Source organism: Pinus tabuliformis, chromosome 6 (assembly GCF_031772625.1).
Source record: "Pinus tabuliformis cultivar Carrire ecotype Pingquan chromosome 6, CPIR1, whole genome shotgun sequence".
Taxonomy (NCBI): domain Eukaryota; kingdom Viridiplantae; phylum Streptophyta; class Pinopsida; order Pinales; family Pinaceae; genus Pinus; species Pinus tabuliformis.
This window is the reverse complement of record NC_142292.1, coordinates 1,358,862,582-1,358,887,636: the sequence shown is the minus strand read 5'-3', so window position 1 is coordinate 1,358,887,636 and position 25,055 is coordinate 1,358,862,582. Positions and strand designations below refer to the sequence as shown.

The 25,055-nt window shown below is 38.0% G+C and overlaps 1 protein-coding gene across 1 annotated transcript; it reads left to right on the top strand.

Annotated features, from left to right (window-relative positions):
* The first annotated feature begins 1,465 nt into the window (after positions 1 to 1,465).
* LOC149263674 (norfluorocurarine synthase 2-like) lies at positions 1,466 to 24,628 on the top strand. The gene is made up of 2 exons (XM_089388298.1): positions 1,466 to 2,403; positions 24,094 to 24,628. Exons 1-2 carry the CDS (start codon positions 2,122 to 2,124, stop codon positions 24,097 to 24,099), a joined length of 288 nt encoding a protein of 95 aa, XP_089244424.1. The 5' UTR covers positions 1,466 to 2,121; the 3' UTR covers positions 24,100 to 24,628.
* Positions 24,629 to 25,055: the final 427 nt, after the last annotated feature.

Sequence of the window (25,055 nt, the reverse complement as noted above, 5' to 3'; positions counted from 1 at the left end):
TTATTTCAATGCAATACAGGTTACACCAAGTTGCATTGTCAAATGTACATGCGGTCATACATTTTATATATCTCAATTTTTTTCAAATAATTTTTATTGAGCCAAGAAACTCAATCTACAACCCGATATGAGGGTGAAGTGAAAGTATGTTTGTCCTCAATGTGGAGTTGACACATATCCCTCTTAAAATAAAAATAAAATGTTCTCTAAATAGAAAAGCAATGTCCACTAAAATAAATAAATATGTTATGCATGTTTAGTTAGTTTTCCATATGATATAATATAATTTCATGTAAAGTAATTAGAAGTTAAAAAAAATGTTAAAAGAAAATGTTTTAATATTGCATATAATAAAAATATTCAATGTGGGTGATCCATAAAATATTTTAATATGAATTAATATCTATGTATAATTGAAAAAATATTAACAACCATATGATATAATATAATTTAATGTAAAGTAATTAGAAGTAAAAAATAATATAATTTAATGTAAAGTAATTAGAAGTAAAAAAATATTAAAAAAATATATATTTTAATATTGCATATAATAAAAATATTCAATGTGGGTGATCTATAAAATATTTCAATATAAATTAATATTGATGTATATTTAAAAATATATTAACGACCAAAAAACCATTTTAAGGTGCACATGTTATATAAAATATTTTAATGTCAACTATGTTCATGTACTCTATAACAGTAAAAAATACAACTTAAACATCATCAAAGAAGTTTGCAGGTGAAGAAATTTGATTCCTCTTTTCTCATGTTAGATCCGTGCTTAACATGGATTTATGTTAATATAATATTTATTCTATTAAAAAAAGAGTTTTTGAATTTAGTGATTTAACTTTTAAATATAATCTTTTTGAATCTTCTATTCCTTTTGTGTATCTTTACACCTTTATAAACGATTACTAATTAAATTTAAAAAAATACCTCCCTGAATACCCTATCTACCCATCTACCCTACCCTATCACCCTATCTCAGGGTTGGTAGCATCCCACGACAAAACCATAATGATTTTATGATTGCACATGAGATAGCATTCCACGATAAAACTATAATAATTTTATGATTGCCAGCATTCCACGGTCAGGAAAAGTACCTAAGATCTAATAGTACTTATATGTGCAATAGGTTCTAGCTGGTCCACGTTCTCTGCTAACAGGTTGTTCCCATTTAGCTTTCAAGTATCATTTCAGAATTTTGTTTTGTTTGCATAATACTTTGGATATGTGACAGCGATATTCGGACCTAAGATCTAATAGTACTTATATGTGCAATAGGTTCTAGCTGGTCCACGTTCTCTGCTAACAGGTTGTTCCCATTTAGCTTTCAAGTATCATTTCAGAATTTTGTTTTGTTTGCATAATACTTTGGATATGTGACAGCGATATTCGGCTTTAGAATGACATAATAGGTTAACTGTGAAAAAACCAAAGAGCGCTAGCGAGAATCATGCCTGAGCTTCAATTCCGTAAGAGAAAAACAGAACAGCAAACATAAAAAGAGGAAAGGACAGAAAGAAGAGAACTCTCCTTTGTACACTAAGAGGAACCGGGCGTAAACAGGTAGTTGGGTGATTCACCTACCAAGTCCCAAGCAGTAATAAGTCAAATATGCACAAGATATGGAGGTTCAAATCTCGTTGAGTACATGGCCTGTTGTGTCTTGGCTAGAAGAGTAGGCGACCCCAGAGTGGACGTCTCGGCTCTTGTTGAGGCATAAGTTAATTGCTATTGTGTGCGGCTTGCAGGCTGTTGCACCTAGCCTAGGTTTATAGTGGCAGCCAGTTGGATTTGATCCTGGGCCTGTTCAGAATAACTCTCGCCAGTTACCGATTATCCTAGATTTAAAAAAAAAAATATGCACAAGATCACTGTCCTAAATACACTTAACTACATGGTGTATATACACCAACATAACATATTGAGAATTTCTGGAATTTAATACACTTGAGACATGACTGGTTCCAGACTAAGAGAAGAGGAGTTAAGCTTAGAAAAGGAAGGGACAAGATGATTTACATGCAAGACGAGCGGGAGCCATAATATAGTAGAGTTTTAAGGATAGTTTGTGAAGTGGATGATTAGCTAATCAAATTGGAAGACATGGCTTCTGAAAACATAGCGCAGGAAAATAAAAACATGGATTGTGAAAATGTAGCAGCAAGAGGAATCGATTTTGTGTTGGTTCATGGAGTACAGCATGGAGCATGGTGCTGGTGCTGGTATAAGATTGTGGAGCTTCTTGAGAAAGATGGTCACAAGGTGTCAGCAATCGATCTGATGAGTGCTGGTACAAGTCCTGTTACAGCTGATTCCATCACCTCATTTGAGGAATATAATCAGCCTCTTATGCACTTCCTTGCCAAGCTCCCACAGACAGAAAAGGTGCTTGCATTAATTCCGGTTATAAATCCATACTTAAGTTGAAATCATTTTCTTGTTTTCAATGGTCATTAATGTCGTTCGAGGAGATTATGCTTGAACTTGACCTACATGTCCTCTTTGGAGCCCTTTAGCAATTAGACTGATAAATAAAAGTGTACCCTTCCAGATCAATAGCTAGATAAAATGGGATATCTGGCCTCAAGAGATCATTTCTTCTAAATTCCTTTCCTGTAAAAATTTTGGTGAAATTTCTTTGTTAGATCTCAGCAAGCTCAAAGCCACTGAACCATCCTAGATATTGACTAACAAAATGTGCAGTAGTTGATCAAAGGATGCAGACTCGTCATTGCCGTCAGATCACTTGCTAAAGTGCAGCCACACCAACTTTGAATTGATGCTTTTGTCCAATGCTGATCATTCCTGGCCTTAAACTTCTTTTAAGCCTTGGCCAGCTGTTCCTGCACCTTTGGATGGATCTACCTAATTCTCTCGACAAATTTGTTTCCTTATCTACCCCTGATTCTTCTAAATCCTTGATTGCTTGCCGCTGCTCAAGTAGAAGATGAAATGGGACCTGCAGAAGATATCTCATACATGTTTCAAAGGGTCACATGTTGGTAGATGAATGCACAGCCCAGTATTCACACTGGTGAATATATGCTAAACTTCCATCCCATGTCTTAGGGTTTTCGATTGTATCCCCACCAATGTTGCGAACATCGGTATCGGGATATAATCTGCGAGGGTCTGAAAACCAAAAAATCGTAAAAATGGGGAAAATATCGGTACAAATTAGCATCGGGAAAATCAAGATACCATCAAAATATTGGTAAAATTCGGCAAATATTGACTAGGCCAAAGAATCGTGATTTCGAGATAAAATTGGGATGTTATTGAGATGTTCGCAACACTAATCCCCACAACAAATGCACCAAAATCCTATTCACCAAATCAATCTGTCCATTGGTTTGTGAATTGAAGGCCATTGACCTCTGCAAATTAGTGTCCATCTGATTCCCATCATGTGGTTCATAAATTACTCAAAAACTGAGTATCTCTGTCTGACACAATTGATTTTGATAAACCAGAGTAAACCTACACAGATGAGTAAGAATTTGCATGACTTCTTCACCTGATATAGTCTTGCATGGGAGTAAAACACACATTTTGCTATATCTGTCCACTACCAAAAATGAATAAGCATGTTCTTGTTCTTGATGATTCTTGAATAAACCACCTGTGAAATCCATGGACATACTTTCCCAAGGTTGCCTAGGCACTAGCAAGGGAACGTACAGTCCTAGCTTACAGTTGGTTTGCTGGTGCAACACAGTTTACAATCTGATGCACTTTGCAACATCATTCTGCAATTTGGGACGACATACATACCCTTGCAAATTAGAGACTGTTTGGCTTACACCAAAACGACCAGCTACCTTTAAGTTGTGGGCTTCACATATCAGACAAATTCTAGTATCTCCTTGTGGGATGCACAATCTACTACCATTTGATGTAACAGTCCATTCTGTCCCTCCCTTTTCACACTCTTGGTAAACTACCTTGAATTCAGCATCCTCAACATATAATTCTTTGTAATCTTTATGGGTAAATGGTTCCAATTGCAAGACTGTACTTGCTGCCGCTACATTGGTGGCTGGTGGTCTGGAGTCTGGATAACATGCCAGCAATTTTATTTGTTATCCCCTTCTTGTGTTTATTAGAAATTCAAATCGTTGCAGAAATCCCATCCTCTTGAAATAGCAAGACTTCTTTATTTTGCTTTGAGTTTGAAAGTGCTGCCATGGTTGATGATCCATATAGCACACTGTCTCTTTTCCCAATAGGCAGTGGTTACATTTTTTTGTAGTTTGAAACAATGTGCTTCCATTTCTACCTCATCATAAGTCAGATAGTTCAGTAGCACCCCAGAAAATAACTGAGAATGCTAGCATGCCAGTCTTCCTCCTTGCATAAGTACTGCTCGCCAAGGCATACCCTGAGTCATCGGTTTAGATTTGAAAAAATAATTGGATGTTGGGAAATGCCAGCACTGGAACTCTGCTAATTTTCCTCTTCAACTCCTCAAAGGCATTTTCTTGTTCCTTGCCCTGTAACAAAGGCTTATTGCCCGATATCACAGAAACAAGAGGTGTAGCACTTTTGAAGAAGCTTGCTATAAAATTTTCATAAATATTGAGTAGCTCCAATAATACTCTGAACCTCTGTGGCATTATTTTTTCCTTAAGATTAACAGATTATATTATATTAGCAAAAAAAGTGCCAAAGCGGAGAAGAGACACATCCACAGTATCCTGAGACAAAATATTGTAGAAGGTTTTAAAACTATACTAGTTTAGCCAGTTTGACTGCACCTCAATCCTACTAATAGACTCCAAAAGAATCCATATGGATACAGTCTATAGAAACTGCCATGAATACAATAACATCTGGCTGACATCAAAATTAGACTAGAAATATCTCCTAATCATCTAAAATTCTCAAGTTTCTAGTAGCTGCTACTCGGTTGAGGTCAGGCAGTCCAGCTGAGGCAGATTAGGCTGAATTTGCATAAGATTTTTTGTGCTCACTTCCTTGGGCATCTCCCTGCTGTAACGCCTGAAGCTACTACACTTCAGATTAGAGACGTTGTGTGTCTGCATTCAGATTCTAAATTTGTTGACATTGTGAAGACAGGATATTGGTTAGTGTTTTCACCTGAATCGAGAAGTGATCCATTTTCCAGCCTAGCACTGCTATTTCCATCCTAACGTCATCATCAACATCCCTCTCATCTCTGTCTGCTCCTCTCCATTTTCCCCTTTTGTCCTCCATCACAGTGAAATGCAGAGTTTGATAATTGTTCACTGAGAAGTTGAGCACTCTATTCTGCCTGCCGATGTCAATTTCCCAATTGTCCCTATCCACAAGTGAAATCCTTCGCAGACCCCCCAAATCAAAGACATATATCACTCTTGCACTTGTTCTTGATCTGCGCGCAGATCACCGACTGTTAAATTTGCTGGAGCATCAAAAGAATGCCAGTATTAATAAACTACCACCCTACAATCTGTGATCCATTCTTCGTCTAAGGAAAGGTTGCCAGTAATCAAATCGCATGCAAGGTCTGCCTTGAAGAACAGTCCGATCCTATCTTTCACCCGTTGCTGCATGGAACAAATCCAGTGAAAAGCCATGTCTTTCCTTCAAATGATTGAATTACACTCTCCTCTGATTCCCATGATGCTGCTTTGGCTACCACGGTACCCTCCCTGACTTCGACGGCTTACCTTAACCACATTCACATGCACTCGATTCAACATTTGAATGCCATGTACTTGACATTCATGGTGGGTTGTAATAAGATTTTTATTTTTTATTATTATATTCATCATCAATGGTCTACGGTAACTTTGTTTCCTGCAGGGATCCATTGACCCTCACAGTTCCAGGAGGTAGTGTTAGAGCTTGATTTGCCAACTTATCTACTGCCTTGTTCAGGCCTCTTAAGACATTTTTAGCTTCGATATGAGGATTCAGGTGAGTGATCTCATGATTCTTAGATATAGATGACGAAGACCGGAGTGCAAAGGGAAGGTTCCCAATCAAGATGACGAATGGAGTGGTTAGAGTCGCATATTATACTTAGAGATCTGATTAGTAAGGATTGTCCCGAAGTAATGCCATGAAAGAGAGCCTACATTTCAGCCTGATTATTAGAAGCTGTGCCTAGGCTCAATGAGTATTCCATCCCCTTGAACCTATGTGACATATTGGGTCTAGGCCACTCTAGTATTGCCTTGATCTTAGCAAGATCAAGTCTCAAATGCTGCTGAGAAAATTCACACTTCTTGAAGTTTAGAAGCAACCAGTGTTTCACAGCATTTCAAATACTAGCTTTAGGTGCTGAGTATGCTCTTCCCGTGTCTAGCTGAAAATAAGGATATCATTGAAATATACAATCACAAAAGAATCTACAAATGGATGGAGGATTTCATTCATGAGTCTCATAAATGTTGTCGGAGCATTGCAGAGTACCAGCCTTGGTTTTAAATGTGCCTTTCTATATATCTTCCTCTTTCTTCCACACTTGATGGTATTCAGACCTAAGATCCGGTTTAGTGGAATATTTTCCATTTTGTGGCTGATCAAGCAGGTCATCAATCGTCAATAGTATATAATGATTCATGATTGTTATTTGGTGAAGTGCCCAGTAGTCAATGCTACGTCAAGTCCCATCATTCTTGGGAACCTACACAACTGGTGCTCCACATTGGGAAGCACTTGGGCTTGGCTCCTTGGTCAAGTAATTCTTGGATTTGTCTCTTGACTTCCTCTAATTCCAACAAAGACTGTATGTAGTATGTACAAACCAATATTTGGCAATGGGGAATTTAACAATCATTTAATCTCATTCCCCACCCCACATTTTGGAGGTAACCTTTTGGGCTATTAGGGCATTTCCTTGAACTGATTTCTTAAATTGTCCCACTGCTTCCTCTACCTCTTAGTACAGCTTGCACCTTAAGTCTCTGATTCTAGACCCATCCCATCAGCTTTGGGTTTCAACAGCAACATCACAAACTTTCTACTGACATTAGTCAACCTCTTCACTTGGTCAGTTGTTACAAGAGAGATCTTTTGGTTTCCCTTGCAGGCATTGATGAGAATGGTCTTCAATTCTCGACCCATCTATATTTATGAACTCTTATGACGAAAATGGCATCATTGTCCTAAAAGTAGCGGCCGCCAAAACATGACATTTTTATGGAACAACGTCACATTCCACCTCATCCATGTAGCTCTCATTCATGGCAAATTGATCCTACGTTTTGCAATTTAGTGTCTTTATGTTGCCAACCCAATGGATAAGGCTTTGGATGGTTATAGGTCTTCAATCCCAACCTCTGAACTCAAGTTTCTAAGATTAAATTCTTTTGAGTCCCTGAATCAAACGAAGCACTGATTTTTGTCTTTTAGATTTGAATTTAATGTGGAAGAGCTTTTCAGGTTCTTCTCCAGCTTGTTTTTTTGCACCACTATTGCTATGTTCTGCTTTATGGTCCAAGCCAGCCTATCATCTGGGTCTCAATTGCATTCAGTGTCATGTCCCTCCACAGTGGAAGTCATGTTTTTTCTTCTAATGATGTTTTCTGTTTTGGGGTTGAAACTCAGGGTGCAGTTTCCAGCACTTTGTGTCTGTGCCTCTCAATATTGCAATGAATCATTTTGGTAGAATCATTCTATTTCTGCAAAGAATTTACTTGTTTCCCTTGCTTGTTTTAATTCTGAGTTTTGACTAAGCTTTCTTTCTGAGATGTATTTCCAGAGCTCTTTGTTGGCCCTTCCCCTTCAGCTGAATGTACGATACTTTGCTGCAGGCATCATCAACATCCTTGACTTCAAACTGTCTCTTGTACCTTATTGGGTTGCACTGTATTTTACTTCACGTGCTATTTTAGAGAGTTTAGCCATGCTTCTTGCTAGCACAAGAGATACTTTGGCATTCCTTGTTACCCACCAAAACTAGGAAACCCTGTAGGAATTTTTTTTTGTCCTATCTTGGAAAACAAGCTAGCCAGTGGCCCCATACATTGCTCAGTATATGATGATAAGCCATTCCACCACCATTTGCACCAGTCATACGCCTCTCACCACCCAACGTTCCTATTGAAGGAAGGTGGGTTTCCCCTCGGCATGTAATTGAACCATTTTTCAAATGAAGTGCTTTTACTTAATGTTTTAACTTTTGGGCATTCTAACATGGATAAAGAGGTGATTAGGATGATTGACCAATATTGACTGTAAAATTGTTCTCTGACCTTACTAGGGGAATTAGTCTTTGGCCCTAGTCTAGTGGGACATCCTCCGAGGCCTTAGGGTTATAGGAGGGGCACTACTTGGGAAACTTGGATTGAAGTAACATGTCCATGGTCATTCCATACTTATCACTCTTCACCATTCCTTTGATTTCACATCCATCCTTTAGGCCGGCTATCATTGGTTCATTGGGATTTGGCAGCCTCATATATACATCCTTGAGTTGGGGTCGGATAACATTGCTCTATAGGTTGATGCAACTAAAAGAAAGGTAAAAGCATATGATGGCCCCAGTAAAAGAAAAAGAAAAATTAAAATGTAAATGATGGCCGAAACATTTATTAGTGTGTGGGAAAAATCCTAGCATGAGCTCTACCCCCCTCATTAGCCATCACCCGATTCTCGAGAACTAGATGCTCCATCACATAATAAAGGAACCCTTGCATGTCCCAACCCTAATGAGCAAGAATCGGACTCATCATCAAGGGGTAAATTAATGCTACATCATTAAAAGCAAGCTTGGACACCTGGGTTATGCTTCTTATCAAAGAATTATCACAAATAATTGAAAGGCACACCAGAGGGGTGGAAAATGCAGGTCGAGGAAAGGGGTAACTCATGCCTCCACGATTTCTCCCTCCATATATCTATACACTCAGGATGACGAACCTCCATCAGCTAGTCCCATGACCATGACACCTAGCCATGAAGCATTTCCCCTACGTTGCCACCACTATTGCAAACACGTATGAATTGAATGGTTGACCTTGGATATGTCACCTCCCCTTAGGGACTGGAAAAACCTAATAGGGTTGAACCTCTGGCCACCTCTAACAAGGTAGGGAACACTTTTATAAGACTTGGTCTAGTTAGATATTTGAAGGTGATCCCCGCTTGAAGTCTTATTATGCCCTTAACAATTAAGTATGGTCGACTATGATGTATCTATGGTCATTTTCTCTAATGAATGGTAACTTTCAATTTAGTTTGAGATAGCTTTTCTAGGTGGTGCTTCACAGATCAATAGAGGCCTTGAAGGCACACATTCCATGCCTTCACTCCACATGTTTCTTGTTGATTTTTGGGTAGCATCAGATGTGCTCTAGCTCCGAAATTTTGTAGAGGGGCTAGAACACATGAGATCTCCAAGACCCAGAAATTGTTTGGTGAAATTCCACCTGGATTGTATTTTATTAAAATAATTAATATTTTAGAATGGGGTTCCTAAGTCTAAACTTAAGAAAATTAAAATATTAATAGGTATTAATGTAAATATGGGTGCGAAGCTTCTAAGAGACAAGGATTAAGTCTAATTTAATCTTAGCCGTTGATTAGAGATTAGATAACGACAATTGATTTCTCAACGGGAAAAGTATAAATGGAAGCTTGGGGTCAGTTGGAGAATACACGTAGAGAGATTGAGGAAATCGATTTTCTGAGGTGAGAAGTTCTCAAGAGGGAAATCGATTGGGGAGATCTTGCAGCTGAGGGGAAGTGATAGTTCAGGAATATAGACATAGAGGTGAAGAGAGACATGTGGAGGCAATCCAGTAGCCGGGAGAGCTGACGCTATGCCAGTATGCCAGTTTGGGCCCACGCAGCCTTGACGCAGAGCCAGGAGGGCTAGCGTAGAGGAAGAACTGCCTTCCACGCAAAAAGCAGGGGAGATGCCAGAATAGTCGGGAAAGCTACCACAATGGGCAGAAGGGCTAACGCAGAGCTGATGCAGAGCCTCAGAGACCTCCACGGAGGCCCACACAGTTACTGCGAAGGGGCAGTGAAGTTGTAGCCTGGGTGAGATGGATTCTATCAGGTAAAGTGAGGTAAAACTCACTTAGGTTCTCCACTATTGTATTTCTCACTGTCTGTTGGGAGGACAACCAACATCTGTATTCAGAACTTCTGCTTAATAATAGAAACCCTCAGAGTTGTTGCACCGGCTTTCCCACATTGGTAGTCAAAAAATAAGTGTGTCCTTTGCATGATGTCTCATTTATTTTTCAGTTCTTGATTTGTATAATGGTATAGGCTGCAGTGTATTTACATTTATATTTTCTGCATATTTTCCAAAAATAACTTGTTAAATGAAGAAAACAAGTAGGTGATGTAAATCAGTTTACTGCAGGAGGATTTCTGGTTTATTAGATTCATAATTTTTCACATGGTATCAGAGCAATTGCAAATCAAGGAGGACTAAAGTCATCGGCGAGAGAACAAAAGAAAATATGTGTGCGAAGGCAGCTGTCCTGAGTGACAATATAGTTTCTGGTCGAGAGAGCAGAGGAGGGGTAACACAGTCACCAAGGGAGGCTCATGCAGAGCCTGCATCAGCCTGTTTGTGTGATGTTGTAGCTATAGAGGGCAGCGTAGAGACTATTGAGTCTCATTTTTCTAGTTGCTGGGGCTAGAGGTGTAGCGCAGACTTCATCTGGAGTTGCTAGTGGGGTGTTGATTTTGTTGGTGTAGAACAATACCTAGTGGGGTTGAAGCAAAGTAGAGGGAATCAGTTCCTCAAAAGATTTCTTGCCAAGAAATCTAGATCCAGTGTTGAGCAGCAACAAAGAGTGATTAGAGAGGGGTGGTTCGACAATTCTTGGCAGAAGGATTTCCGTGAAGGAAATCAAATGTCCAAGGGAGCTTGTTCCTTAGAGGATTTCTAACGCCAAAGAAATCAAGATCCAAGTTTTGCTAGGGTAGCAGCGAAAGATGGAGAAGAGAACTTGCTCAACACTCATTTGAGCAAAGATGGCAGTTAAAGGACTAAGGGATCAAGACAGGTTGGATGGAGCATCCAACTTTGTCCTCTGGAAGGCTACGATTCTAGCAGTTTGGACAAAAATCGCATCAAGGATTATGCCTTGAAGATGGTTGTTGTTCCGGTTGATGCCGATCCTCTCAAAAAGTATGAGGAGGCTCAGGCAAAAGCGAAGTGCATGATCTTGGACGGGATCAAGGATCATGTGATCCCACATTGTTGAGAAGGACACAACAAGAGAAATATGGGAGGCCTTGACCACTTTGTATGAGGGAAATTTCGTTCAACAAAAGATGTCACTTGAGATCTCGCTGAGATAATATCAGATGCAGAAGGGAGAATAAATCAATCCCTTCCTTCTTAGGTTGCAAGGGATCCGAGACCAGCTAACTTCCATAGGGTCTACACCAGATCCTGAATTCATGGTCAGGACTACCCTGAATGCAGTCACTGAAGACTGGGAAACCTTTGTCCAAAGCATCTTGGGCAGGTCTTCTCTCCCCAGTTGGGAAGAGATGTGGGCAGCTCTTTGACAGGAAGAGATAAGGCGGTTGACCAAGGTGGGAAGCAGTGGAAAAAGGATTAGAGCCAAGAAGGAGGAAGAGGAGGATGCAACTCTCGCATCTGTAGGACAACAAGGGAAACAAAAGAGGAAAAAGAGAGATATATCCAAAGTTAGATGCTTCAGATGTGGAGAACTAGGTCATTTCGCCACTTAGTGTCCTTGGAAGAAGGGCAAGGAAGAGAAGTCTGACTCAAAGGCTGCTCCAGAGCAAGCTGACAAAGAGCACGATGATGATGATTGCGCCATGAATGCTCATGCACCTCTAGAGAAGAGGTGAGGTGATATTGAGCTATAGTCGGGAGGACTACACTGGGGCAAGATCCTTGAGTTGCCCAAATTCTTGGATCACATACAACTACGAGATCCCTTAATGACAGTAGTAGAATAACGAGAGTTAGTTGATGCGAGGGATGATGGAGCGATAGTAGCAGAGCTAGAGTGCCGAAGTTTGGAGCAGCGCAGTAGAGTGTTGCAGCAATGCGGGAGGCACAGAGCAAACACAGCTACAACACAGTAGCATCAGAGGGTTAGCACAGATTAGCAACAAAGGTAGCTTTAGCATCACGGGGTGTCCAAAATGACCAACATGTCAGCTTTTGGGTGAATTTTCAGTTGCTTACTTCTCAGTAACTGAGTTGTAGTGCAACAGTTAGTAGTGGTAGTGCTATGGGCAACATAATGCAACATATTGAGAGGGAGTTGCAATATATATGTAGCAGTGACAGTGGCAGTGCCATGGGAGGCAGTACAAGTTGCAACAGCACAGTGGATGAGGGGAACAGAGGACCGATGTCGTGGATCAGTGTGATACTTCTGTTGGGAAGTATTGCTAGAGCACATTCCTCACTAAGAGGGAGTGTTGATTTTTGGGTAGCATCGGATGTGCTCTAGCTCTTAAATTTTGTGGAGGGGCTAGAACACATGACGTCTCCAAGATCTATAAATCGTTTGGTGAAATTCCACCCGGATTGTGTTTTATTAAAATAATTAATATTTTTAATGGGGTTCCTAAGTCTAAACTTAGGAAAATTAAAATATTAATGGGCATTAATGTAAATATGGGTGAGAAGCTTCTAAGAGATGAGGATCAAGTCTAATTTAATCTTAGTCATTGACTAGAGATTAGATAACGACTGTTGTTTTCTCAACAGGAAAAGTATAAATGGAGGCTTGGGGTCAGTTGAAGTATATGCACAGAGAAATTGAGGAAATCAATTTTCTGAGGTGAGAAGGTCCTAGGAGGGAAATTGATTGGGGAGATCTTGCAGCTGAGGGGTAGTGATAGTTCAGGAATACAGATAGAGAGGCAGAGAGAGACTTGTGGAGGCAATGCAATAGCCAGGAGAGCTGATGTTGGGCCAGTCTGGGCCCACGTAGCCTTGACATAGAGCCAGGAGGGCCAATGCAGAGAAAGAACTACCTTCCACGTAGAAATTTGGGGCCTGCCAAAACAGTTGGGAAAGCTGATGTAGTGGGCAGAAGGGCTAACGCAGAGCCTCAAAGAGCTCCATGCAAGCCCACGTAGTTACTGCGAAGGGGCATCAAAGTTGTAGTTGGGGCCAACTAGTTTTGTTGCCAGATTAGCCGGATTCTGTCAGGTAAAGTGAGGTAAAAATCACTTAGGTTCTCCGCTATTGTATTTCTATGTCACTGGTTTTCCAGGAGGGAAGCTGACATTTGTATTTAGGACTTCTGCTTAATAATAGAAAACCATGAGAGCTACTTCACTGGTTTTCTTGCATTGGGTTTCTCTGGGGACTTTTAGTCCAAAAATAAGTGTGTCATTTGCATGATGTCTCATTTATTTTTCAATTCTTGATCTGTATAGTGGTGTAGGTTGCAGTGTATTTACATTTATATTTTCTGAAAATAACTTGTGAAATGAATAAAACAAGTAGGTAATGTAAATCAGTTTACTGCAGTAGGATTTCTGGTTTATTAGATTCAGAAATTTTCACAATGATCAATCCATACTACACTTTTGGAGAGCAGTGATGACCTTGTAGATGTAGTGTTGCCTCTCCATAGTAGAGCGTTGACCATTTTAATGATAACAACAATTGATTGACACCTTAGATCATTCCTAGATGCTGAAATGTTGAGCTCACTTTGCTTAGTGTTGGAGATCTTTGATGATGTACCCAACATGCCCCTAGGCTAGCCTTGACACTGTTTGATAAGCACAGCTTGATCCAAAGTCCAAACAATGATGGTCATCCCCAGGATGACAAGGGATGGCTTGTACTACCTCTTGGAGCCCCAATGCTAGAGAGAGATTGCACCATATTGTCTTTATAGCCCCCTTTGAGATGATGCAAGGTACCCTAAGTAGGCTTTTGACACATTGAGACATTTTGAGTCATGACTTGAGGGTTTCCCCTCAATCATTGAGTTGATTATGATGATTGGATATGCATCCTTCCTATTCCATGTATTTTTGGAGCTTTATTTGCCCTAAAATGGCATGAAATCATGCTAGAGAGGAGTTTTAACCTACATGTGTGGGTTTTTAGTAGCTTATTTTATTGTATTGAGCTATTAGGTTGGTTGTAACCTATTTTCTTCATGTACACTAAAAATCAAATGTCAGAAGGCTTTTAGGCTGATTATTGAGAATGATTTACCTCATATTAATAGAGGACCACTCCATCCTTATTTTTCATCATCACTCATGGATTTTGGCCTCCATTGGAGAGCTCAACTTAGCCTTGTGTAAAGTTGCTACTTATGGAAATGTGATCTTTTCTGAGCTATTGCTATTGGAGATTGATTTTCCTTGGAAATGTCTTTAGAGAGCTCAACTTAGCCTCGTGTAAAGTCGCTACTTATGGAGATGTGATCTTTTTCGAGCTATTGCTATTGGAGATTGATTTTCCTTGGAAATGTCTTTTTGGGATTGAAAGAAGGCTATTTCGTGGATCAATTGTAAGTTTAATTGCAAATTTTTATATTTTAATTTTTTTCATGTGAGTAATTAATGCTAGGGTTTTTCTTGTGCAATGTCTAAATGCATATTGTTTATGGAAAATTTTGGTTGATTATTGCATGTTAAATTTATCTTCCTTGAAATCCATAGGGGACCTCCTAGAGAGCTTCCCCTATTTAATTTCTCTAGTCACAAAAAAGAAGGAAACTAGGTTGTCCCCCTTACTCCAAGCATTATTTCACTTTCTCTTAAATTTAGCTCTAAAGACTCCATCACCCAAGCAAAGATAGGCACTGGTATCCTTGATGTTGGTAAAAAACTATAGAAACTTCAATATTTTCCTTCTTTTTGTTTTTCTAAGTCCTTCAAGGCAAGCTCCTAGGGCTATTTTGTAGGGCTGAATTCAATTAGGGCATTTCTAGGTGAACGTTGGAGCTAAAGAGGCTTGAATTTAGGTTTGTTGAGCCATCTCACTCAAATTATGGCATTTTACATGGTTAAATTTGTGCTAGAAGGGTTTTCGTCATCCTCTCTAAGTAATTTGTGCCCTAAAAATACCCTAATCCTAGCTAGGGCTTAATTTGAGGGTTTGCTTTCTCCTTTGTTGATTATATCATTTGCAAACCCTTTCTTGGCACTTGTATGCTTGGAAATTTCTTTGTTGATATATAACTTGAAACGCCAGGTCACACGTGCCTATTTTAGGGCTTGGTATATAGTATGTTGTTCTTATGCAAAAATAATTGTGTCTTTGTCCAATTTTGAGTATATTTACCTACCCTATATTTACATCACCATGAGCCATATAATCTAGATTACCCTGTAGGTGGTCACTAGGAAGCCTCCTTTGTGGTGCAACTCCACTAAAGAGTAAGATTGAAGATTGTTGAGGTGACATTTGTTGAGAAATCTAGGGCATTAATAGTTAAAATATTTCTCTGCTTAATAATTGCTTGTGATATACTTTTACTTCTCAGCTTATAGTCTTTTCTTCATTATTTTATTATTGTGTTTGTTTTCATCAAGACAATTACCAATGTGCATAATAAAAGACAAGTGACATAGTATGTAGGCTTGTTTTCCAGGGCCAAAACCTCTCACCTCTTGAGAGGAAAAACCCGATGAAAGTTATTTTTCTAGATCTTCAATTGATGAGTACCAAGACCATGACAAAGACGCTTGACTCAAGTATCCTCCCAAGAACCTTGTCACTAACCTTGATGCTCTGACTCTTCCCTTCCTCGACTTTCTTCTTGATCTCGAACTTCTCTTCTTGGCTTCCTCTAGAGAAACTCTGTCTCTATCCTTCACACTGCTTCTTTTTTACTTCCCCTAGAGAATCTAAGTCTCTAGATTTCACACTGCTCTACTCGACTATCTATAAAGAATCTCGGTCTCTAGATTAGAAACCCTAGTCTCTATACTACTTCTCTTCGACCTCCTTTTATGTAGCAATAAGTTCTCCTTCGATCTTCTCTTGATGCCTTCGGTCCTTCTTCTTTTGTACCCAAAACGAGTACCCCAAAAGAATACTTCCTTCAATGACCCCAGAAGAAACCTTCCTTCACTATACCTAGAAGAATCTCTCCTTCGCTATACCTAGAAGAATCCTTTCTTTGCTATATCTTCTTCGTACTTCTATTGTTGGGCTCTTCTTCGCACTTCTTCCTGATCGATTCTTGTCGAGTTTCTTGCATCTAAGTGAGGCTGAGTGTGGCTATATATACACTTCATTACATGTCCTTTAGGCTGACATGATCACAAGTAGTTAGGTCAACTTCTTCTAGCAAGTTCTTCCATTGTTCTAGGCCAACTTGAAGAGGATAAGTGCCAAGGTCTTAGAGGATAGTTTACATAGATAAGTTTGACCTTTTACAAAGTGTAACATGACTTCATTACATGACAATGACTCTATCATTTTATGACTAGATGACAAATAATTCCTAAAGACTCTCAATGGGAGTCTTGACTCAAAAACAAAATCTCTTGCTCATGAAACCCATGAAGCAAACAACACAATAATTGTATTTTTCTTCTTTACATCTCATTACATAAAATCATAATTACATGTCATTATGAAGACCGAACCTAGTTACACTTTTCAACACCCCCTTTTAACTAGGGAGGTATTCATAATGGTACTTGGACATTCTCAATCTGAAGAATTTGTCATAAGAAGAATTTTGGATTGGTAACTCATTTGTATAACATCATATCAACCATCATTGTTACGTAAAAAGGTCTTGACTAACAACTCCATCTCTCCACAAGATCTAAGCTCAATGTTGGCGAGACCAATGATTTATAGAAACTCTCATCATTGTCTCTCGTGGAAGATCCTCTACCCGCATACTCAGGGTGTGTTCCATGAGGACTATTCTTATCTTGGACTCCCCAACCCTCAAAGAATATTGATCCTCCATGATTACTCCTCTACTAGATTCCTTATCTCATCCTCAAAGAGTATCAGATGTCAAATAATTACCCAATCCTCCATTTTGTCTTCCCAGGTGAAGACTAGAATGATATGTCTATCTCTCCCTCTCAGATAGGGAGGACATATTCCAATAAAGGAATGTACTCATTCCTACAAAAGGAATGTACCTAAGCTCCCTCTTGGCTTAGGAATTTTCAAGTTTCTTCCAAGTAAGAAACTTCTTTTTAGGCTCCCTCTTAACTAGGGACCTACAACAGCTCCTCATGTGGAGATCATGGAACAACTAGCTACTTGAAGAGCTCCTTCCTTTGATGTCATGATTTTATTCTTCGTTATGGAGTCTTCATCTTTTGGGACTTTTTCATAGGGCATAAACCATACATCACTTTTGTCCATGAGTTAGTCATGTCCTTATTTCATCAGAAAGTGATCCATCAATTTTCCATATGGTTTTTCTTTATGTCATGCTTCTTTCTTCATGCCATATTTTCTGGAAGGATCTTACATCCTTCTATATGGTTTTTCATGGAATTCATCCACAAATCTTCCCTTTGGCAAACCTACATAATCCCATCCAGATGTTAGTTCAAAAATAAGAAATGAACACTTAAATCATAATTACCCTTTTGATGATCTTTCATCATGACATCTTCTTGTAGGTATCAACATCTTTCATGCATGTTGATACATTTCCTAAAGATATTCATTGTTAAGGGTCTCCACCTTTTTCTGACTCCTTTAAGAGTCTTCATATATTTTCAGGGAGATATTCTGGTCAACTCTTCTTGGTCTCAGATGTTGAATGCCTTTTACCTTTGTTGCATATTTTACGATCTCTTCCTCTCTTTTTTCACACACTTAATTCCAAGAGCTTCCAATCAAAGTTCCTCAATAGCCTCCTCATGCTCCATATGAGAACATATTATGTCAATTTCATCTAGTGTGACTTATGCCTTTCAAAAATATTTTAGAGGAGGAGATTCTTTCTTCCTTTGATCATATTTCCCAAGATGGAAATAGTGATCTATATTATCTACAACCATATGACATGACTTTCATAATAATCTATGTAAGCATACATACCTCATCTTTCCTTTGTGTCATCTAGACTTCCTGCAATAGTATCCTTAGAATGAGAGAGTTTTATCCTTTAGACCAACTTCATTGTTATGTCATCATATCATCATTCCTTGAATCCCATTAGTTGGAATTCCAGATGAAACACTTGCTTTCTTTCTAGATCGATGAATCCTTTGATGAGGATTCCATGAGAGAAACTTGAGGATCTTTTATATCCTCACCTGACAGATGTTTCCCTATTGACTATTGTATGATGATCCCAGTTGATGATGACCTCTACTTCTTTCTATAAGTATCACTTGAGGTTTCAATGAGGTTTCCAAGAGCTCCCATTCTTTGTAATTAATAGAATTTATTCCAGACATCCTTTCTACTTCCCATGTCAAGATCTCGTACTTCTAATGCTTCTTTCACGATGCTATTTTCTAATTTGATGAATACTATCTTATTTACGTTGCTTCCTATATATATATTACAATTTAAAAGTACCTTCTAGTGAAGAAGAACATCTTAGTCATAGTAGAGATCTTTTACTTCTTCCTTCTTAGGCTTCTTTGTCTCAGGTTCTTTCACTTCCTCGGTGATATGGGCTTCTTCCCTATCCCTCTTGTCCTTATTACATTTAGGAAAATATCATATATTGTGCCCAAGTTCCTAACAACCATAGCATCTTATCTTAGCCATGTTCTTATTTTTCTTTGGAGGACCAAACTTTCAAAAATTTCCTTTTCTTCTTGTCATGGTAGCATATGCTTGATTCTCCTCATTTGGTCCTACATCAACCTTTGCCTTTAGTTTGGTTTCTTTGATCTTATAGAGTAACCATAGATCTTGAAATGGAGTAGTCTCTTTCTTCCCATATAAACTTGAAGTGAAATTACCCCATTCTTCTGGTAATGCATTCTATACAACTGTGGTCATCTCTCTATCAGTCATGACTTCTCCCAACTCTTGTAGTTGATCTCAAATTTCTGATATCCTCATGAAGTATGAGGCTATTCCATCTTCCTTGGATATCTTCAATTTGTAGAGTTCTTGCCTTAATGAGATTACTTCTCTTGTAGTACTCACGGAAAACAATTCTACCAATTTGTCATATATTGCTTTTGCAGTCTCCAACTTTGATACATATGGGATTAGAGAGTCTTCTATATATTCTATAAGAATTCTCTGGGCTCTCACTTCTCCTTCATGAATATAGAATGTGATTGAGTGTCTTCCTTAGGAGGTTGGGTTATCGACCCCTTGATGTGATCCATGAGATCATTCTCAATAAGATTTAGGTATGTCCTTTTATTCCATGCAAGGAAATTTGTAGCCCCAACTAATTTATTATTTTCCTTGCAAAAGGACATTTTGGTATTATCAGATATAGTCATAGACTTACTTGAGAGATTGTTACTTGCTTCCTCCTTAATCTTGATGTTGACAGAGGATTTTCTTCTTGAGATTTTGATGAGAGATGGTTGGATTCACGATATTTCTTGAATGTTCTAGTCTTCCTTCTTGAAGATGGTTTCAAGACTCTTGTTGGTGTAGATTTATTTGATCTATGGTTTTGAAGATCTTGCCCTTGGTAGCCCTTGGATTTGCTACGATCCTTCTTCAAGGCTTGATGTCTTCTTGATTGAGTGCCCCTTCTTGACTTCAACACCTTAGCTCTGATACCATGTTGAGAAATCTAGGGCATTAATAGTTAAAATATTTCTCTGCTTGATAATTTCTTGTGATACACTTTTACTTCTTAGCTTATAGTCTTTTCTTCATAATGTTATTATTGTGTTCTTTTCATCAAGACAATTACCAAACTGCACAATAAAAGACAAGTGACAAAGTATGTAGCCTTGTCAGCCGGGGCCAAAACCTCTCACCTCTTGAGAGGAAAACCCTGATCAAAATTCTTCTTATAGATATTCAATTAATGAGTACCAAGACCATGACAAAGACCCTTGAATAAAGTATCCTCCCAAGAACCTTGTCCATAGCCTTGATGCTCTACCTCTTCCCTTCCTCGACTTCCTTCTTGATCTCGAACTGCTCTTCTTGGCTTCCTCCAGAGAAACTCGGTCTCTATCCTTCACACTACTTCTTTTCAGCTTCCCCTAGAGAATCTCAGTCTCTAGACTTCACACTGATCTACTCAACTATCTCTATAGAATCTCGGTCTCTAGATCGGAAACCTATCTCTATACTGCTTCTCTTCGACCTCCTTTTATGCAGCAATAAGTTCTCCTTCTATCTTCTCTTGATTCCTTAGGTCCTTCTTTTGTACCCAAAACGAGTAGCCCAGAAGAATACTTCCTTTGATGACCTCAAAAGAAACCTTCCTTCACTATACCCACAAGAATCTCTCCTTCGCTATACCTAGAAGAATCCTTTCTTTGCTATATCTTCTTCGTACTTCTATTGTTGGGATCCTCTTCGCACTTCTTCTTGATTGAATTATTGTCGCGTTTCTTGCATCTAAGTGAGTCTGAGTGTGGCTATATATACACTTCATTACATGTCCTTTAGGCCCACATGATCACAAGTAGTTAGGCCGACTTCTTCTAGCAAGTTGTTCCATCGTTGTAGGCTGACTTGAAAAGGATAAGTGCCAAGGTCTTGGAGGATACTTTACATAGATAAGTTTGACCTTTTACAAAGTGTAACATGAATTCATTTCATGACAATGACTATCATTTTATGATTAGATGACAAATAATCCCTAAAGGCTCTTAATGGGAGTCTTGACTAAAAAACAAAATCTCTTGCTCATGAAACCCATGAAGCAAAAAATACAATAATTTTATTTTTCTTCTTTACATCTCATTACATAAAATCATAATTACATGTCTTTATGAAGATCGAACCTATTTACACTTTTCAACAACAGTGGCAATCTCCCTCATTTTTGCAACAAGGTCTGGACTTTTCCTTATGAGGCCTCTCACAAGGCCTACTAGATTTTGAGGAAACATTTTTAGCACCATTGTCGGGATGGGATTGAGTCAACTTCCTCGTAATCTGAGTCTAAGCTTCATTTCCTTAACTGAGCTTATCCCATAAGCAAGGATAAATTTTCTCATCTAGCGACTCCATTGGAAGAATGAAGCCCTAGTTCTTCATTGAGCTTCAAAGTTTCAATGCTTGTAGGGTGAAGCAAGCTTCTCTTAAGGCATTGTGAATTCACCTTGGCAGCTCTCCATTTGGTTGTTATGCAAGATCAAGGAAATGGTTCCTTGGGATCTGCATGAGATGTACCCTACTTTAGATATTAAAGATATTCTTGGATATCCAAATCCTTGTGATACAAATGCTATGATAAATCTATCGAAATTTAGTGGTGATCCTTCATCAATTGATTAGGTAGCAAATTCATCAAATATGCTTTAGAGGTCAATGTGGTTCATGAGGATGCACTCATTAGATTATTCATTAACTGTCTTAGGAAGAATCCAAATGAATGAGTTAAATATTCTTGTGGAACTAAAAGAATTCCCTTTATTAAGATATTTATTGAATTTGTTTTGAGTATTGGGGGGTAATGTTTCAAAGTTATCAAGATGCCTTTAAAATTTGGCCATAGACATCGAAATGGAATGACTTCTTCATCCCTCTAAAGATGTAGAAACTGAGGAAGAAGATCATTGTCATCCAAAAGAGAAGACCACCCCTAATTATCAAGTAGAGTATATTGAAGAAAATCCTGATCATTCTATTGATGAAGAAAATCAAGGTTGGGATGAAGAAGAATACCATGAGCAAGTCCCTTTTGGATCATCAAGATGAATATATTGAAAGTGATAGTGAAGATGCTCTAGGAGAGGAGCACGGTGTTAATAAAGAGAATCCTACTAAAAATGATGCTTTGAAAAGTGAATTTGAGGCCAACTCCACCCTTTTCATGGATATTAAGTTTGATGATACACTATGTGAAGACTTGAGAAGGGTGATCCCATTTGTTCCTTGGAGATTAGCATTGATGAGTTTTTACATGTGGAAAAGCCGAAGTGGGATATGAGGGCCATAATTTTGATAAGGATCTGAATTATGACACTAATGATGATGCCAAAGATGACTTTATTCTACCTTGCACTCCATATGATGATCAACAAGACATGATTATTGATTTGTTTGAGCCATCTTCGCTTCTTCTTGATGTCACTCCTTAGTCACATCCGAGTCCCATAAATTCTAAACATGATGAGCCAACTTTGGATGACCTTTATGAATTTCATTATTGTGAAGAGGAGCTTAGTCGTTGAGATCTTCTCCTTTATCCATCTCCATCCTCATGCCACTCACAACATGTCCCTAGTAACATCAATGATGGTTGGATGCCTGAGATAGCTATTGGACAAGAGTTCCTGAAATTGATCATTGATTATTCCATATCCAAGCTGCAAGAAAGGATTCACGACGGTAGACAAAATTTGGTTTCTCCATTTTCATCATATGTCCCTTCTCATGGTGGCAAATTGATCTATGGGTCTTGCTGCACTCATATTTGTCAAAATTCAAAGGAAGCGGAAGTACAATTTTTTTCAACAGGATCAGATCATCTATTAACAGTGTTATGTATCATTATAAACCCATTCTACAAGTTATGTAATGTAAATGATCCTAGTAAGACCTTGAGGGTGTGTAACAACCTAGGTAAGCCTATTATTTTGGCAAAAAGTTTCATCCTAGGAGATTTTTCATCTCACTGCCTCATGTGTGTGTCTAAACATAGATGGTCGATAGAGTTTTTCCCTCCAGCCTCACTGCAAAGCTAGGGTGGAATTATTCTTCAAATTCGTAAGTGAGTCCTAGTGTTATAGTCGAGTCTTATGTAAAAGTGACTTGGGAATAATTTAAGCTAGTTGGCTAAATTATTTTATTACAAATCACTTGGTCTACTAGATCATGTTGTGTCGCAGAATTGGGAATGTGCCTTGAGGGTCTAAGACAAATGTGTATTCCCTCTTTAAGGGTTGTAAATGTAAACATCTTATGTAAATGAAGGTGGGAAAAATATTAAATCCCCTCATGTGTAAAAATTAATTAATTTTTCTGGCAAAAAATTAAATAAATCTTAAGCTAGAAAAATAATTAATTTGCGTCAAATTAAATTGTCTTAAGAAAATTAATTCTCCAAGTGGAAATATTCGTAGGTCTTAAAAGAAGTCATTTTTGAAGGTCCTCCACTAAGGGAATATTATATATTTCAAGAAAATTTGGACCCTTGGACCCTTGTGGTTAAGTCAAAGTCAAAATTTTGAGGAAATTAGCTCAAAATAATTAATTTTGATCTAATAAAAATGGAGATAAATGAAAAAATAAAAAAATCCTCAAAAATAAAAATTCAATGTCTAAGATGAAAAGATCTTCAAGAGTTTATCAATTACCGAGATTATTTTGACAAGGATCAAAGAAACTAGTCGTTATTTTTCCACTTGGAGGATTTAGCTATAAATTAGAGAGTCATTTGAGTTTCTAGCATGATGATCTTTGGCTATAAAATTGTTGTTAAAGCTTTCATGTAAACTATTGTCCCGATGGGAACTATTTTTTCTATCATAATAAAGACTTTGGGGTGCAATTTCAAGGTGTTCCATGTTCATGATTTGTGGTATGTACTAACTACAGACTTTCCTATGTTGTGCTGAATATTAGTAAGATCTGTTTTCATTAGATGGACATAAAATCATAATATTGATAGTTTTGGGCTAATCTTAGATGGTTTGATTCTCCATGTGATTAACAAAATGTCTTGGGATAAATACATAGTGTTTGCAGGTACTTCAATCCTTGGTCTCCAAGTTCACAAACTTGGGCATGAATTATTTTGCTTGGATCCCAAATATTTGTATGGTGGATTTAATCTTCACTAAGGCTATAGTGTGTATTGGTTCTCTAAAGTATTTTTAGCCATACATGAAAGAAAAAAATCCATAAAAATACAAAATCTCAAAAAACTTCTTTCAAAACCCTTGTGCATTTGTAAATTTTGTGAATAGATTTGTAAATTATTTTTGCTATTTGGGGTTTGGGTTTTTTGAGGTTTTGTATATATTTGGGGTTTTGAAATTAAAATTTAGTTTTTTATATTGAGTACTTGGGTTTCTATTCTAAATTTGTTTCAGGATTGAGGAAGAAATTGGCATTGGAGACCTCAGAAACCCTAGATGTCTAGGGTTTTCAGGCAATTATTGCATGTTAATTTTTTTCAAATCAAGGAAGAAACCCATTTTCTGAAGGCCCTAGCCCTTACTCAACCTAAAAGGCTAGTGTTTGGGACCTATTTTGCAAGCATTAAGAAGGTCATAAGCTCTACAAGGGCTAGATCTCATTGCAAACAAGGGTTTCTTCAAGGGATTGACATTTTATCTCTAACAATTTGTTTTGCAGCGATTTTGGGGTTAACATTGTGTTTTCAGGTGGTCATCTTCATTGGAAGTCTTCCTAGCCATCTACAAGGCCCCAAGGCCTCTTGGTTTGCTATATGAACCCTAGCTTCTCACTGTTTTACCATTGTTGTAATTTTTATTTTTAACAGTGATATATAAGCCCTAAAATCACATTTAATTTGGTCAAAATAACTCAAAATTGCAAAATTTGAATTTTCCTAAATTTTGGCCATTTGGGCATTGGTTATCTAGCCTAGATCTGATTTTTTGATTGCTGGAATTTTACTACATAACTGAATATATCAGATCTGAACTTTTTCTGAATAATTCACCTAAAAGGCTCAAAATTTCAAATTTTCAGTTTTGACAATTTCTTTCAAGTTCAAGGCATTTTTGGCATTTGTTCAAGCACTAATAGCTCAATGGTGTTCTAATTTCCTCATTGATGTAACAAGTTTTTCAGATATGATATTTTCTAAATATCGCACTCTAAAACCCCTAAAAACTTGATTTTTTCAATTTTGATCATTTTTCCCTAGTTTTGGGCATATTGGGCATTTGTTGTAGCATCATTAACTTGTTGATCTGATGATTTGTTTGTTGCTATAATAAGTTACTTCATATCTGACATATCACTGAACTCCATTTTAAAGTGAGCTAAATTCATAAATTTACATCTGCTAATCATTCAGAAAATT